We start from the raw sequence: 16065 nt of genomic DNA on the forward strand, positions 1-16065 counted from the left end.
CCAAAGTTTCAGAGGGTGCATGACCCTGCTAATACCTTGAAAGAGGACTTCTAGCTTCCAGAACTATGAGACAATAAATTTCTGCTGTCTTACCCACCCGGTTTGTGGTACCCGTGCAGCAGCCTTAGGAAACCAGTACAATGGCTTTCCTGGCCTGGGGTTCTGAAACAATGGGGTTGGGGTGGGCATGGTTCTGTGCCCATGTTGGGGACTGCCACACCATGACCCAAGGTGACTGATGGGGACCGACTCATTAGAGGGCTGGGCTAGAGCTTCAGCCACAATGTTACCAAGCGCACAATGTTACCCTGGGGTCAGGAAGAGACGGTCCCACCCATCAAGGTCAACGGAACCTGCAGAAAATCTACAGAAATCTTCAGAAGGCTGAGCAGTATTTCCTCTTTATTCTCACACAATGATAAAAGGCCTTTATCAAGAATGACATATTATTGCCCAACGGTCAGGATGCAGGTGGCAGTGAAAAGGATTCTTAGGAAATTTCCCATGTCTGTCGGGTGTGTGAAGCACTCTCGTGTGAGGACGGGAAGCTTCTGATCCCCCGGTAATATTCGCCTCTCCTTAGGAAGCTCTCCACTCCTACCCTTCCATGTCCTTTCCTCCAGATAGTGGCTCTAGATAAATCTTCCCGCTGCACCAAACACTTGGCCTCTGAGTACAGCCACACGTCATCAGGGGCCTGGGGTCCTCCATCAAGGCTCGGCTGAGGGTAGGACACCGCGCACCTGGAAGAGAAACCAGCCCCACGCATTGCAGGCAGGTGGTCCAGCGAAGCAGAGGGGCTATTGCAAACATCCTGTCCCGCTTTAAAAACAGCAGGCCAGGAAAGAAAGTCCCTTCTTACCTGGAATAGAGAAATCTGGATATTTTGGCAGCAGCCCTTCACGCAACAAAACTTTTGGAGGAGGAGTAGGAGGAGGTGGTGTGGACTTAACTCCATATATTCTAAAGTAAGAACAAAAGTCATAGTTATTCCTTTTACTGATAAAAATAAGTATAATCTATGCAGATCCCATACGAGCACGGTATATTCATTTCTGATCCTGACAATTTACCCTCAAGGATCATCATCTCCATCTTATAGAACAGAAAACTGAGGCCACAAGAGCCCCACTCCCAGCAGTGTCCTACCATCCTTTCTTCAGCAACCTTGAGCCTCAGGTCGCTGCCAGGACAGGGTGGGGCCCTCTTGGTTTTTACTCCCAGCCTCTCCCTGCAAACCAGCAAAGACCAGAAGCAGGGTTCCTGGAGCTTGTTGGGTGCGAGTAGGGAGCTGGGGGGCAGGATGTGGCTGCCTACTTGGAAGGTCCTGCAATTACAAACATGGCTGCCTTGCAAAAACAAATCAGACACACACAAAAATCAGCCCTAGCTTTGGGCTGGGGGCATCTGGAAACCCTGATCGGCTCTTCCCCTGGTTCTGGCTCTCTGCAGTTACCACCCTAGCCAGACTTACTCTTCATATGGTTTCAGGTGTGCTTGTTTGGCCCGCTCCATGAGGTCCAGGAAGTCCCTGTAGCAGTTTCTGGCCATGACGGTGTACCGCGTGGAGCAGCCTAATTCAGTGACCCTGGCTCTCGGCAGGTAGCCTGCCCAACCGAGGATAGGGGGCTCATGGAGAGGTTTCTTTATGTTCTTGCATTCTGTGAAAAAGATGCCATGCTTCCTTGAGGGCTTTGAGAAGCCATCCAGTGGGTGGCACTCCCAAGCCAACCAGCACCCCAACAATCAGCCCTGGGGAGAGCCCTAGGCCCCTAGATGTGATGAGGACAGCTGCGACTGGTTGGTTTATTCTGTGTGTCTGCATTTGGTGGGGATTCACATAGGTTTTCTCTCTCATCTCATTGTCTTATAAACTCTAAGAACTCGGTGCTATTATCACCAACACTTTCGTGGAGCAGGACATTGAGACCTCAGAGAGGTGAAGAGAATCTTGGCCGAGTCACAGAGCAAGGGAGTGACAGGGCCAGGATTTAGACCTGCGTTTCTCTGATTCCCATTATTGCTCTTAAACGGATCCCACTCTTTTCTCAGACTAACAACAACAACACAAAAGCTTCAGGCATTTGATGCTCCTTGATGATTTAACTAAGGGAATCAAGAGAAGCATGTAGGTCAGGAAAAGGCACATCACACCTAGCTCTGGCTGCCTGGTGGGCTGACCTTGGGCAATTTCACATTTGTGAGATGAAAGATAACCGCCTGCCTCTGTCTCCTCCAGTTGCTGTAAGAATTGAATTAGACCAGAGAGTCCCAGAACCTCAGAGTTGGAAGGCACCCTAGGGAGTGTCTAGTCCATCCTTCCCTGCCTTAGATGAAGGAACTGTAGCCCAGAGAGGGGAAGTCACCTGCCCTACGTCACACAGCAAAGAGTCACAAAGCTGGGCTAAAGCCCAGACTCTTAGGCTGGTGCTTCTTATAATGGCTGGGAAATTTCTAAAGTGTGACAAACATGTGAGTTACCATGTGTTGAAAAGTCCCCAGTTACAGTAATAATAATAAAGGTAATCAGTCCATTACTTTTCCTATTGGATGTTAGACCTTAAAAACCAACTAGGATAAATCACTGCTTTGATGATTAACATTATACAGTCATATCATCAGTTGTTTTTTTCACTATTATTATGGTTGTTATTCAGTGCAAAACCCCTTCCTGCCCAGCTAGCACCTGGAGGAGCTGGGTTCAAACCCCAAGTCTGACCTCAGACCAGGGACACTATGCTCAGGTGGGAATAATAGCATCGACTTCACACGGCTGTCATGGGTGGTTAATGAAATAATTAAAAAGCCATAACTACTGAGACCACAGGGGCTTCCCAGGTGGCGCTAGTGGTAGAGAACCCGCCTGCCAATACAGGAGACATAAGAGATGTGGATTCAATCCCTGGATCAGGAAGATCCCCTGGAGGAGGGTGTGGTGATGCGCTCCAGTACTTTTTCCTGGAGAATCCCATGGACAGAGGAGCCTGGTGGGCAACAGTCCCTAGGGTCAGAGTCGGACACGACTGAAGCGACTTAGCACATATGCACACTGAGACCACAGCTGCTCTCTGAACCTCCGTGATGACCACCCAGGAAGCTGAGTACCAGAACCCTCTTCTCCAGCTGTCTCCCTCTCCCCCTGGATATGTTTCTTTCTCCTTTTAAGCAACTGAGCCTCTCCACTTTGCATAGATGCCTGGGGATCTGGAACGGTACTCTTGGTGGCCGCTCAGTGAGCCAGTCAGGCCCTGCAATGGGGCCCAGGGTGAAGAGGGGGCCAGTGTCCAGAAGCCAGTACCCAGACTCAAGGGATGGTACTGCCGGTAATACTGGTGCAGTGTCCGCAGGACCGTCCCTTCCGAGCGGACAGGTTTCAGTTTTGGGGCGGTGGCCACAGAGCAGTGGAATTCCTCCAGCTGGTCTTTATACCGCTGTGTGTTCTCCTGGAAGATTTTCAGACAGTTGGCCATGTTGTCCTCGCTGGAGGTGCCCTGGCAGCTCAGGTAGGGCACGAAGCCTGCAAGAGTCGAGGAGGGAATCACAACCTTCAGCAAGAGAGTCAGATCCTGCCCAAACCCCCAGAATCTCTGCCCAGCCCTGGCCATTTCTTCCTTGGCCGACAACGCTGCATTTCCTCAAAGGCCATGAATACAAGCTGTGCTATTGTTTCCACTGCGGCTGGGTCCTCCCAAGGCCACAAAAAATGACCTTGGAGCGGGGAGGGAAAGCCCGTTTCCACAAAGGCAATGACAGTAATGTTCTTTGATAGCAAAGCCCCTGATGTCAGCCCGAATGGCAAACGGGGAAAGCATTTAATGGGCCAAAATGATAGTCTGAGGAGTAATTGAAATTATTCATCTTTTTAAAGAGAAAGCTTATTTTCCTTGACACTTTCCAAATGCAATTTGGGATCTTTCTTGTCGGACCATCAGAAAATTGCGGGCTTATTAAAAGCTGAGACCTATTACACAAAAAGGTAAATTCATTATCTGTGAGACCCACCCTGAGCACAATTTTTCAGCATTTCCCACAAAATAACATATAATCATTACAATTAGTATGGGTAAAACACAACTATTTATTTAAACTGGATGCTGAATCCTAAGTACTCTAATGTTGTCATAATAAGGCCATTTTTAAAAAGAACAAAGAATGAAAAAAAACTGGTTAAGGCTTAGCTTTAAATTGCAAATAAATAAATAAATATATAAGTCTCATTATTGAAGCTCAACATTTTTGCTCTTATCCCCAGGTAAGAAAAGCTGGCCTCAGAGTTGAAGGCAGTAACCCTCACCCTCTGCACTGGCAAGAAATCTCCTCTGGAGGACTCGAATTATTAGACTGTTCTTGACAGTGCTGGAAGCCTTCCATCTACTAGCCAGGCTCCCAGTTGGACTTGGGAGATTAAAAGACATGTTGGACAATTAAAAGATACACTAACAACATGGAGGAGACCCTAGACACCCAGGGACCTCATCACAGTGGTTCTTCTTCATCAGGGTCTACTTTGATCTGCATAGATTTTACCTGATTGTGTATATGTATGCACACACATACACACACACACACACACAGAAATACAAACAACCTTTATTATTTTTTTTTTTACAAACAACCTTTATTGAGTCTTGCGAAAGGCCAAGATATTTCAAATGTATGTCAGCTCCTTCAGTGATAGATTTTATTTTCTTGGGCTTTAAAATTGCTGTGGATGGTGACTGCAGTCATCAAATTGACACTTGCTTTGTGAAAGAGGAGAGTGGAAAAGTTGGCTTAAAGCTCAACATTCAGAAAACTAAGATTATGGCATCCGGTCCCATCACTTCTTGGCAAATAGATGGGTAAACAGTGGAAACAGTGGCTGGCTTTATTTTAGGGGCTCTAAAATCACTGCAGATGGTGATTGCAGCCATGAAATTAAAAGACACTTACTCTTTGGAAAGAAAGTTATGACCAACCTAGATAGCATATTAAAAAGCAGAGACATTACTTTGTCAGCAAAGGTCCATCTAGTCAAGGCTATGGTTTTTCCAGTAGTCATGTATGGATGTGAGTGTTGGACTATAAAGAAAGCTGAGCACAGAAGATTTAATGCTTTTGAACTGTGGTGTTGGAGAAGACTCTTGAGAGTCCCTTGGACTGCGAGGAGATCCAACCAGTCCATCCTAAAGGAGATCAGTCCTGGGTGTTCATTGGAAGGACTCATGGAAACTCCAATATTTTGGCCACCTGATGCAAAGAGCTGACTCATTTGAAAAGACCCTGATGTTGGGAAAGATTGAAGGCAGGAGGAGAAGGGGATGACAGAGGATGAGATGGTTAGATGGCATCATCGACTCAATGGACATGAGTTTGGGTAAACTCCGGGAGTTGGTGATGGACAGGGAGGCTTGGTGTGCTGTGGTTCATGGGGTCTCAAAGAATTGGACACAACTGAGCGACTGAACTGAACTGAACTTTTTATAAGGAAAGCTATGACAAACGTAGACAGCATATTAAAAAGCAGAGACATCACTTTGCTCACAAAGGTCCGTATAGTCAAAGCTATGGTTTTCCCAGTAGTCACATATGGATGTGAGAGCTGGATCGTAAAGAAGACTGAGTGCCAAAGAATTGATGCTTTTGAGCTAAGGTGCTGGAGAAAACTATTGAGACTCCCTTGGACTGCAAGGAGATCAAACCAGTCAATCTTAAAGGAAATCAACCCTGAATTTTGGAGGACTGATGCTGAAACTCCAATAATTTGACCACCTGATTCGAAGAGCCAACTCATTAGAAAAGATCCTGATGCTGGGAAAGAATGAAGGCAAAAGGAGAAGGGGGTGACAGAGGATGAGATAGTTGGACGGCATCTCCCACTCAATGGACATGAATTTGAGCCAGCTCCGGGAGATGGTGAAGGACAGGGAAGCCTAGCGTGCTGCAGTCCATGGGGTCGCAAAGAGTTGGACACCACTTAGTGGCTGAACAACAACAAAGCTCCTTTAATCTTCACAACAGTCTTATGAGGAATCTATCCCTACCCCATATAGTGGGCTGAATCAATAGATCTACCCAAGTCCTAACCCCTGAAACCTGTGAAGGTGAACCTATCAGGAAATAGAGTCTTTGCAGGTGTAATTAAGGTTTCCGAAATGAGATCATCTTAGATTGAGGATGGACTCCCAAATCCAATGGCTAGCTTCCTTATAAAAGAAAGGAGAGGGAGGTCTGAGAAAGAAAGACACAGAGACACTGAGCCGATGGCCACAAGAAAAGTCAGGAGAAGATGGGGGCAGAGACTGGAGTGATGCTGCCATAAGACAAGGAACACCAGGGCCCATCAAAGAATGTGGTCCTGCCCATACCTCATTTCAGACTCCTGGCCTCCAGAACTGTGAAAGAATAAATATCTGCTGTTTTATATAACAGCCCTAGGAAACTAAAACAACCATTTTATAGAAATTTCTCCTTACCATACAGAGGTAAGTAACCTACTTACAATCACATAGATAATGGCCAGGAAGAGATTGGAATCCGAGTTTATTAAAATCCAAAGCTCATTCTCTTAACCAACCAGTAGGACCAAGGTGAGCATGGGCAACCTTGGAATACTCTCCATGAATCTCCCCTCCTGAGAATACTTGTATGTGAGAGCAGAGGGCTTCTGGGGAGCACTAGGCTTGACACCCACTGTGATGTGATTTAGTAAATTCTCAGTAGCCCAGAAGGCTGAGAAGGAGAAGCCTTCAGATAGAGTGACTAGTTCTGCTGACTTGACAAGGGCTGAGGGGTTTCCTGGGATGCAGGACTTTCAGTGCTAAAACTGTGACCATTCCCAACAAACCAGAGTAATTGGCCACCCTCCCTCTAGGGGACACAGGAAGAAATGGGACCATAAGGACAGCCCTAGTGTTTGAGAATAGCACAACTTGGAAAGAGGAACAGAGCCTCAGTTTACTCATCTGTGTCTGCTGCTGCTGCTTTTAAGTCGCTTCAGTCGTGTCCGACTCTGTGTGACCCCATAGACGGCAGCCCACCAGGCTCCCCCATCCCTGGGATTCTCCAGGCAAGAACACTGGAGTGGGCTGCCATTTCCTTCTCCAATGCATGAAAGTGAAAAGTGAAAATGAAGTCGCTCAGTCGTGTCCGACTGGTCATGACCCCACGGACTGCAGCCTACCAGGCTCCTCTGCCCATGGGATTTTCCAGGCAAGAGTACTGGAGTGGGTTACCAAATGCATGTAAGAGACATGAGGTAAGTGCTTCCTGGATACCAGACCATGTCCTGGGAGATTTGAAAGTGAAAGTTGCTCAGTCATGTCCGACTCTTTGAGACCCCATGGAACAGTCCATGGAATTCTCCCTAGATTATATTTCTCCACTTAGAACCCAGTGATCTGCCATCTTCAATAATGGAGCACTTTCAACAAGTCTCTTAAACGCTAAAGTGCCTGTACTCGTCCATTAAACCAGTCAGACACGGACAATGGGGCAAGGAAGAGACAGAAATTGTCCCCCTGCCAGGCCCGTCACCACTTACCACTGTAGCCTGGTGTGATCGGCATCTGTCTCATGAAGGTCTTGGAAGACTCCATGATTTTGCTCTCTGTTAATGAAGGGAAGAGGGAATGAAATCATCTCATCAGAAGTCCCTTCCTAGAGAACTCACTGCACATGTGCCAGAGCCTTTGAGAGTAAGACTAACCTTGCCAGGGAATTGGGACAGAGAGAAAGCACTGGCATTAGCCAAGGATGCCACTAAACATTCAATGTGCAGACATAATGAAGAATTAGAGTAAACTGTGGCTGGAGTAAGCTGTGGCTGGAAAGGATCAGAAGTCTCTAAAATTGGCATGGAGTCCAAGCTGCGGTTACGGGGAGCAGTGGGGTGGGGTACCACACAGCATCAGTTTACTTGGATGCTGTCTCCCTTCCTCCTTCCAGGATGGCCTGTGCTTGCCTTCATACAGGCCAGGTCCTGCATCTGGCATCTACCCTGCCCAGCCAGTTAATCTCAAAAGTGATGCCTTCGTGCAGGACAAATGGCCTCAGGGGTAGAGGAGAGGGTCTCCATCACGGTATACTCAGCAGTGACGGGAATTTTAATAGTTCAGACATTCACTTGCCACCACACAGCTGAAGACAGGACTGCATTCCTGCCATTTCCTTCTCCAGGGGATCTTCCCCACCCAGGGATCGAACCCTGGTCTCCAGCACTGCAGGCAGATTCTTTACCATCTGAACCACTAAGGAAAGCCTTGTTAAATCCTCACCGCTGCCCTAAGGGTTAATTTCTATTTCAGTCCCGGTTTTACAGATGGTAAAATAAGGCACAGAGAGGTTAAGAAACTTGTTTGAAGATTTCTGCGTCCAAGGAGGTCAGACGGTCTAAACTCTGGGCGCAGGATTGGTGGTGGTGGTGGTGGTTTAGTTGCTTACGGACTATAGCCTGCCAGGCCCCTCTGTCCATGGGATTTCCTAGGCAAGAATACTGGAGTGGGTTGCCATTTCCTTCTCCAGGGGATCTTCCCAACCCAGGGATCCAACCCACGTTTCCAGCGTGGTAGACAGAGTCTTCACCGCTGAGCCACCTGAGAAGCCCGGTGGGGACAGGCGTGCGTGAGCGTGGTTGGGGACAGGGCGGCGATCTGCGCGGGTGGGTGGTGGGCTGCTCACCACTACTGGAGGCCTGCCTGGAGGAGGCAGAAGGGAAGAGGCTAGGGAGGAGCTATGCTGGGGGTGCGGCCGGAAAGCCAATCAGAAAGCGCGGACACCCCGCCTCCCCACCCTTGCCCCATTCCAGGGTCCTCACCTGGGCCGGCCTGGATCACGGCCCCACGGGGCCTCCTGCCCACGCCTGGCCTCCACGGGAGCACCTGGCCTCCCGGCCTTTGTGCGCTCACCCCACCCGCGGGAATAAGGGAGGACAAAGGGGGCGGAGTCGCACCCCCAGCCTGCCCCTCCCCGCTTCCTCAGCTTTCTGCCTCTCGACTGGAAGCCCCCCCAGGAGTCAGAGGAGACTTCGCTCAGCGTCCGCTCTTGAGGTAAAATCCAGGGATTTTCCCAGCAAGGATTTTGCCTCCGAAGCTGTTCTCTGTTCAGGGTACACGATCTCCCGCAGGTGAGGCCGCTCTGGGTGTGGAAACTGGGCCGGGGAGTGCAGTAAGGAATCCATCTCAAAGCCAGCTTTTCTCATGTGGACACTGGGGAGCCTGGGCTTGGGGGAGAGGATTGGTGGGAACAGGCCTTGGCAGGGGTGAGGGGAGCAGCCTGGGAGGGAAGCGGAGGCTGTGTCCAGGCGGCTTCCCTTGGGCTTCTTATACCCCGGCACCCGCAGCCTGGTGTCCCTTACTAGGAGAATCTCCAGGCGGACCAGGACAGGTAAGCATGAGAAGGGGACCAAACACCCAATGAGATGCTCGGCAGGTAGTACCATACTCCTTCTGACCAGCCTCATTTTATGAGGGCTGAACTTTCACACTGGACTGAAACCAAGCTGCCCACTGTGTGACCCAGACCAGGGATTGCATGGCCTGAACAGACTGCCAGTTCCAGCTGTTCCCTCTACAGATGAGGAAGCTGCATCCAGACAGCCTGATGGCCCTGCTTTCACAATACATGTTTCACTCCACCTCCCAGACCTCCCCACCTCTCCTCAGGGCCATGGAACTTCAGATGAAACCTCAGTGGAGCTACCCATCTAGGAAGAACCCATACCGTGATGCTGGGAAAGACTGAAGGCAGGAGAAGGGGATGACAGAGGATGAGATGGTTGGATGGCATCACCGACTCAATGGACATGAGTTTGAGTAAGCTCCAGGAGATGGTGAAGGACAGGGAAGCCTGGCATGCTGCAGTCCATAGGGTCACAAAGAGTCGGACACAACTTAGTGACTGAACAACAACAGGGTCCTAGGGCTCACCTCTGGCTATCCAGAAGTTTTAGAGCCATCTCTGGATGGAGGTTGACCCAGACTCAGAGTCTGGAATAAACACAAAACCCTAGATTCAGCAGCCAGCTAGGTGTGCCTGCTGGGACACCCGAGGACAAGCCAAGTCATCCATTCTTGGCCTTCTGCTTTTTTTACATGACTTTCCTTTAGGTGCAGTGGAGTTGTCAGTGGTCACTGTGGTTTTTCTGCCTTCTTTATGGTGGGGCTGCTTTCTTTGGCTTCAAGAGAAAGGGGGCTAATGGATGTTGAAGGTTTGGTTCCCAGTAAACAGAGGAGCCAGTCTTATGGTGTGTATGCTTAGTCGCTCAGTTGTATCCAACTCTGAGCGACCCCATGGACTGTAGCCCACCATCTATGGGATCCCTAACTTGTCAGTCATTCAACATTTATTAATGCCTGCTGTGTACAAAGGAAATCCTTTGACAGTTCTTCTTCTAAGAAACTTGAACCTCAGATAATATGTCAGAAGCAACTGACTAATGGGTCAAGATAATAGACCTCTCTGCCCATGGAATTTTCCAGGCAAGAATACTGGAGTGTGTTGCCATTTCTTCCTCTAGGGGATCTTCCCAGCCCAGGGATCGAATCCATGTCTCCTGTGTCTCCTGCTTTGCAGGCAGATTCTCGACCTACTGAGCCATCGGGGAAGCCTGTCTTATTGGAGTGAAAGTTAATAAAGCTTGTAACACCTAAGAAAGGACGTGAAAATCAATTTCCACTGGAGATGGGGTAAAGGGGAAGGTCAGTAAGTAGCTATAATTCCATTTACAAATTTAATGAAAAAAAAAAGTCCAGGCCACATGAGATCCAGAGTTTTGCTTTATTAGACATCTGTGAAGAAGAGTTTGCAGATACAATCAAATTGTGAACTGTTGCAAAGTTCTGTGAAGTTTTAATTTATCCTTTAGTGAACAGACCCCAATGGCTGATATTTTAGAATATAGTTCCATATTCCAAGCAGATGAGAGATGTGATGTTATGGCCAACAACTTTTATACTAGTCATCCACTTAAGCCGTTTTCCAGCATAAATATGCAGTTTAATCACAGCTATTTCATCTCTACAATGTGTGACTTGATCTTCAACTAATAATGCATTTTGACTCCTGTTTATATTGGTGCATGCGATTCTTTGCCACCCTGGCAATTAACCAGACCTGGACTCTAAAAGCTAAACTTGATCTAAATAACATTCTAGGGGTAGGGCAGGCTCTGTAACATGGACTCATCTTAGCCATCAGTCTCCAAAAGCACTTGTATGTCTCCTTTTTCCTATCGTGTCTGTCTGTAACTTGTCATTCAACATTTATTAATGCCTGCTGTGTACAAAGGAAATCCTTTGACAGGTCTTCTTCTAAGAAACTTGAGCCTCAGATAATATGCCAGGGACAACTGAGTAATGGGTCAAGACAACAGGCCTTTTAGAAACTTTCTAAGATGAGAAAACGTGCCCAAGTGTACCTATCCAGTGCTCTTACTCTAGAATATTTGGAGGGGGGAGGGCGTGGAGAAGGGAGGGATGGATTTGAGGATTCTAAGTGTGATTATTAGGACTGCATCTCTGAGGCCAGAAGAAAACCCAGTAAAATCATCACCCTCTCTCCATTATCTTTTTGCCAACATTGCAAATTTCAACCATTTCCTTGAAGAGAAATAGTGGACAAGGAGACATCCTTAACACAAGGTGGGAAAGGCCTTACATTAGCCACAAAAAGGACTTGACTCTATTACTCACACTTAATCCAGTAGGAAGGCTGAATGTGTGTACTACCTGATTCCTTCCTTTGATTCTGGTGTCCTGAAAACATCACCATTTTGCCCTCAGAGTGACTGCATTGCCCCGAAAGGAGAGGTTGACAACCCCACAGGACACATTTTTCGGAGGTTTCTCTACATATGGCATGTGGCTTACAGAGCCAGACAGTTCAGCTCTCAAAGACAGGACAGGAGAAGCAATACATTATTATGCTTCTTTAAATATAAACTGTGAACCTTTGGGAAGGATGTGCATGTGTAGAAAGCTCTGATGAAGCTGTCGACCCATCTGGTCTATTTCTTAGAGGACTCTGACCCTAGGCACCTCTGTCTATTGTTGAGTCTACACACACAGTCCATAGCTTAGCATCAGTACAAATTAAGCATGGTCAAGAAATGAAGCCATGGAAAATTAAAGGCAGCAATGTCATCAACAAAATTCAATGAGCATTTTCCCTTTTTTCTTTTTTAACAAGAAAAGCACATTGTAGAAATCAAGATTCTGTACAATTTTCTAATATTATATGTACATAAAATTATATTATAACTCAATTGAAAAGTCTTGTTTGTAGAGTATGGCTGGCAACACCAAAGAATGACCCATAACATTAAGCTTTTGAAGCAGAGCCGGCAGCAAGAGGATCCTAGTGCACACACCTTCGTGCCTGGATGTAAAACCCGGCTCCTAAGGATGTGTCTAGCATTCTCCAGTTCTCTGGTGTGTTCGTGTTTCACATTCTAGTAGGGAATTCTGCAGCAAGCGATGTGAAAAAGGAGACACGTTAAAATGAAATTGGAAATGCTGTTTAAAATCTGCATATGATAATGGGCTGTGATAATGGGTTTGTGAATCCAACTCACATTCAAAGTTAGTGGCTCAACCATCTTCCCCTCTTTTATTATGCATGCCTCCGGTGATTTAAAACCGACTGAACTCCAGCAGGTGGAAAAGACAGCTTTGAACAGATCAGACAGGCTGTGAGTCAGGTTCTGGAGTCTTTTCCTGCAGTTGGCTCCTGAAAGTGGAAGGCTGGCTTTGCAAGTGGGGAAGGATGGGGAGCAGGCACACACACCAGTTGGTTCATCTGCCCCCTTCTTCACCTGCCTTTCTTCCAGTCTCTTTCCTTCCAGCTCCTGCCATCCCCAAGCCAGGTGGAGCTCCAGCCCCACTCCCCAGAGGGCAAGGGGTGGGCTCCTGGCCCTTCACTTGTAGATCCTCTCCCTCAAGGAACCTAACCAGAGGCTGCAGTCGGTGCCCCAGCTTTCAAAAAACCTAAAGTTGGGAGTTTTCAGATTCCAATTCAGCCACAGTGCCCTGCGGCATTTACTAAACATTGCAGATTTGGGTTCCCTCTCCAAGACTCATAAAAGGGAGAGGATCCAGGAACCTGTTTTTAAGAAGCCCCCAGGCAGTTCTTGCATGGGAGATCCACAGATCTGCTTTGAACAAAAACAAAAACCACCTTCATTCATTCAGTATCGATCTCTGAATGCCTGTAGGTAGAATCTTCAGTTCAAGTTTTGAAGCGGAAGATTTTAATGAAACATTTCGTAGAACAGATTCTCTGCCTGTGTATCACTAATGTAGTCTTCCCCAAATGTGGAATTAAATGGCCAAAAACTCTTAGGGAGATGAGGGCGAGTCGGTAGGAGGGAGTTAGTTGAAAATGTGTGTGCTCGTTGAGGAAAGGGGCTGTTTCAAAGCCTGTTCCTGTGTTCGCGCCCAGGCTTGGTGATGTGAACAAGGCAACTTGCGACTTCATTTTCTCACACAGAATCCTACTGAGGTTAACTTGAATTACTTATGAATTCAGAAGTCAGGATTTGGCCTTTGGGGAGTTCTTTCCCAGCATATAAATAACCTGGGATATGTCAGTAGCTCGATATGCATTTCCCTCGAAGCAAATTTTCACCTGCTGAAAAGCTGAGGCGTCAGCGCTCCCACTCACAAATCCTAGCGGATTAGCTGAAGCTGCAGTTATTCTTCACTGAGACTATTTGGAAGTTAAATTATGAGAACCTAAAATAGTGCCCAGTGTAGGCAGGCTTCGCCCACTGGCTTAAAAAACTCTCCAAGCTCCCACTGAGTCACCACTTTCAATCACATGATGATGAAAAGGAATTAACTGCAGATGGGTGGTATTTTATATGGACTGCCATCCAAAATACGTAAAAAGAAAAGTCTCAGAGAGATGAAGAGTCTCCTCTTGGCTCAAAGATCTTATTTCAAATCTGGAAAGGTTGTGATAGGGCATCCTAAGTTCTACGGAAGGGAGATCTCTTCAACCCCAGCCTAATCACTGCTGCAGAAATGTACTGATTCCCTTGTCAGGTGAGCGTTTCACCACTTTTTACCTGTGAACACTAGCTGCTCTTCTAGGATGCTCAAATTTCGTATTCCCCAACCTCCATCTTCACTGCCGACAGTTTTTCTGACTCCAGTGTGCCCTCAGAAACATCCCCTATTTATGTCTAGCCCTGGCTGTTCTCATCTTCCCCGCTGGAATTCAGATGGGTGATGGCAAGGGTCAAGGGCAGGGAAAGAACAGTCAGGGTTGAGGTCAGCAGATGCGGGTGAGCCAAGTCCACGGCGGGGACCGGCGGCGGGGAGGGCCGGTTAGTAATTTAAGAAGTCGATCCCAACCTTAACACTCTTGGAAGTGGCTATATCAATGGCCGTGGCCTTGATCTCGGTGTCCCCGAACTGCATGAGGGTCTGGATCTCCCTGCGGGCGGGCACGTTGGTACTGCTGGCCCCGGTGAGATCCAGGCGCAGCGTGCCGCACTTCTTCACCCCGGGGTCGGTGATGAAGCTCACGTCGTCCCGCTCGGAGCTGTAAATGTTGATGACGATGACCAGCTGGGAGGGCTTGGCCGGGGTGTAGCTGCGCTTGACCAGCTCGCCCAGGGCCACGGACTGGTCGGCGGAGATGAACTTGTCGAAGACGTCAGTGCACCAGCGGGTGCCGTCCTTCACCAGCAGCTTCTCCGGCGGGTGCTTGCCCTCCACGTAGCGGTTCAGCACGCCCACCCCGTAGGTGAGTGGGGACCGGCGCACCTTGATGACCGCGGGGTCCAGGCCGAAGAGGACGGCGCCCTTGAGGATGGTGAGGCCCACGTCCTGGGGGATGATGACGCGGCACTTGTCGCCGAAGGCAGCCTGCACCGCCTGCTGCAGGAGGGGCGCCTCCGCGAAGCCGCCCACCAGGAAGAGGAACTTGACCGTGGACACCTCCGGCTTCTGAAACAGGTCCCCTGAAAGGGAAGAGGAGGGGACAAGCGACCTGTCACCAAGAGCCAAGGGGGACTGGGTGGCCTGAGGAGGCGGGGAATGGACCAACTGGAGGACACTCTTGGTCTGAACTCAAACAGAATACTTTTGTAGAGCTAGTCCTTTAAGGAAAGGAGGTTTGATGGGCTTCCCTGGTGGTCCAGTGGTTAAGAATCCGCCTCACAATGCAGCGGACACCAGTTCCATCCCTGGTCCAGGAAGATTCCACCTGTCGCAGGGCAACTAAGCCCGTGTGTCACAGCTAGGAAGTACACTCTGGAGCTTGTGCTCGGCAACAAGAGAAGCCACTCCAATGAGAAGCCTGCGTGCGCGCCGCAGCTGGAGGGCAGCCCACCCGCTGCGACCAGAGAAGGGCCTCAGGCAGCAACAAAGACCCAGCACAGCCAAAAGTTTATATATGTATATATTATTTTTAAAGAAAGGAGGTCTGTACATCAGTATGCTCAGGAATAAAAACTCAAGCTACTGCTAAGTAGAAACCCATTTTCACAGCTAGATGGTGATCAGTTTAAGCAGTTCTTTGTTAGGTGTAAATGAATACCCCTCACCCTCTCCAAACCTGCGGTTCTCTTGAGTCAAGGCAGGCTGTTAGAAATATTATTCTTTGGTTTTCATCAAATTCCCACCCCACCCCTGGGGGTTCTGACTGGCTAGGTACAGAGTGGGAAGTGGAGGCCCTGGATACTGGAAGAGGCCCTAGATACTGGAAGAGGCCTTGGTGAGTCTACTGTGTCCCCAGGTGAGGACTCTGGTGTGTGTTTGGTGTGGGGGGGGGTGGGGATAGACCTTTGGTTTACATAACCGTTCCTCCATCCCAGCAGAAGTTATGGTTTCTAATCTATTCTGATAAAGCAAGGACCATCCCTTCACTAAGGCCAGTCACTCGATGATATATTGCTTTAGACATCCCAGCTCTCTGACTTTTAAAGCCAGACAGAAAGCCCAGATGAGTAGGGGCTCTCAGCCACCCTTGTACATGCCCAGGCCCTGCCCACTCCTGCTGGGGCCCTGACCCGTGGCGCCAAACCCTGGACCCCCTACCATCCCAATTTCACATATACTGGTGGGTGATGCTGGAAACGCC

At 48.5% G+C, this 16065-nt stretch overlaps 2 protein-coding genes across 3 annotated transcripts in view; both read right to left on the minus strand.

The window, feature by feature from the left end:
• Positions 1-401: 401 nt before the first annotated feature.
• On the minus strand, positions 402-8894 carry C23H10orf82 (chromosome 23 C10orf82 homolog). Its single transcript, XM_025273978.2, has 6 exons — positions 8795-8894; positions 7523-7588; positions 3299-3517; positions 1475-1661; positions 863-963; positions 402-743 (listed from the first exon to the last, which is right to left on the minus strand). Exons 2-6 carry the CDS (start codon positions 7575-7577, stop codon positions 598-600), a joined length of 708 nt encoding a protein of 235 aa, XP_025129763.2. The 5' UTR covers positions 7578-7588; positions 8795-8894; the 3' UTR covers positions 402-597.
• A 1842-nt stretch (positions 8895-10736) lies between these two features.
• The window catches only part of HSPA12A (heat shock protein family A (Hsp70) member 12A), a 174468-nt gene continuing 169139 nt past the window's right edge, over positions 10737-16065 (minus strand). For both annotated transcript variants that reach the window (XM_006071686.3, XM_025273991.2), the window contains one exon: positions 10737-14944. In XM_006071686.3, the coding sequence (XP_006071748.1) occupies positions 14307-14944 (638 nt within the window). In that variant the 3' untranslated portion in view covers positions 10737-14306. The remainder of the gene's footprint in view (positions 14945-16065) is intronic.

The sequence above is a fragment of the Bubalus bubalis genome, chromosome 23 (genome assembly GCF_019923935.1).
Source record: "Bubalus bubalis isolate 160015118507 breed Murrah chromosome 23, NDDB_SH_1, whole genome shotgun sequence".
Classification (NCBI taxonomy): domain Eukaryota; kingdom Metazoa; phylum Chordata; class Mammalia; order Artiodactyla; family Bovidae; genus Bubalus; species Bubalus bubalis.

Coding starts and splice junctions, on each gene's coding strand:
- C23H10orf82 (XM_025273978.2), bottom strand. CDS start 7,577: ATGGAGTCTTCCAAGACCTTCATGAGACAGATGCCGATCACACCAGGC. Junction 1,662..3,298: donor GTACCATCCCTTGAGTCTGG/GTACTGGCTTCT, acceptor TCTTTTTCACAG/AATGCAAGAACATAAAGAAA. Junction 744..862: donor TCCAGATTTCTCTATTCCAG/GTAAGAAGGGAC, acceptor TTTCTCTTCCAG/GTGCGCGGTGTCCTACCCTC.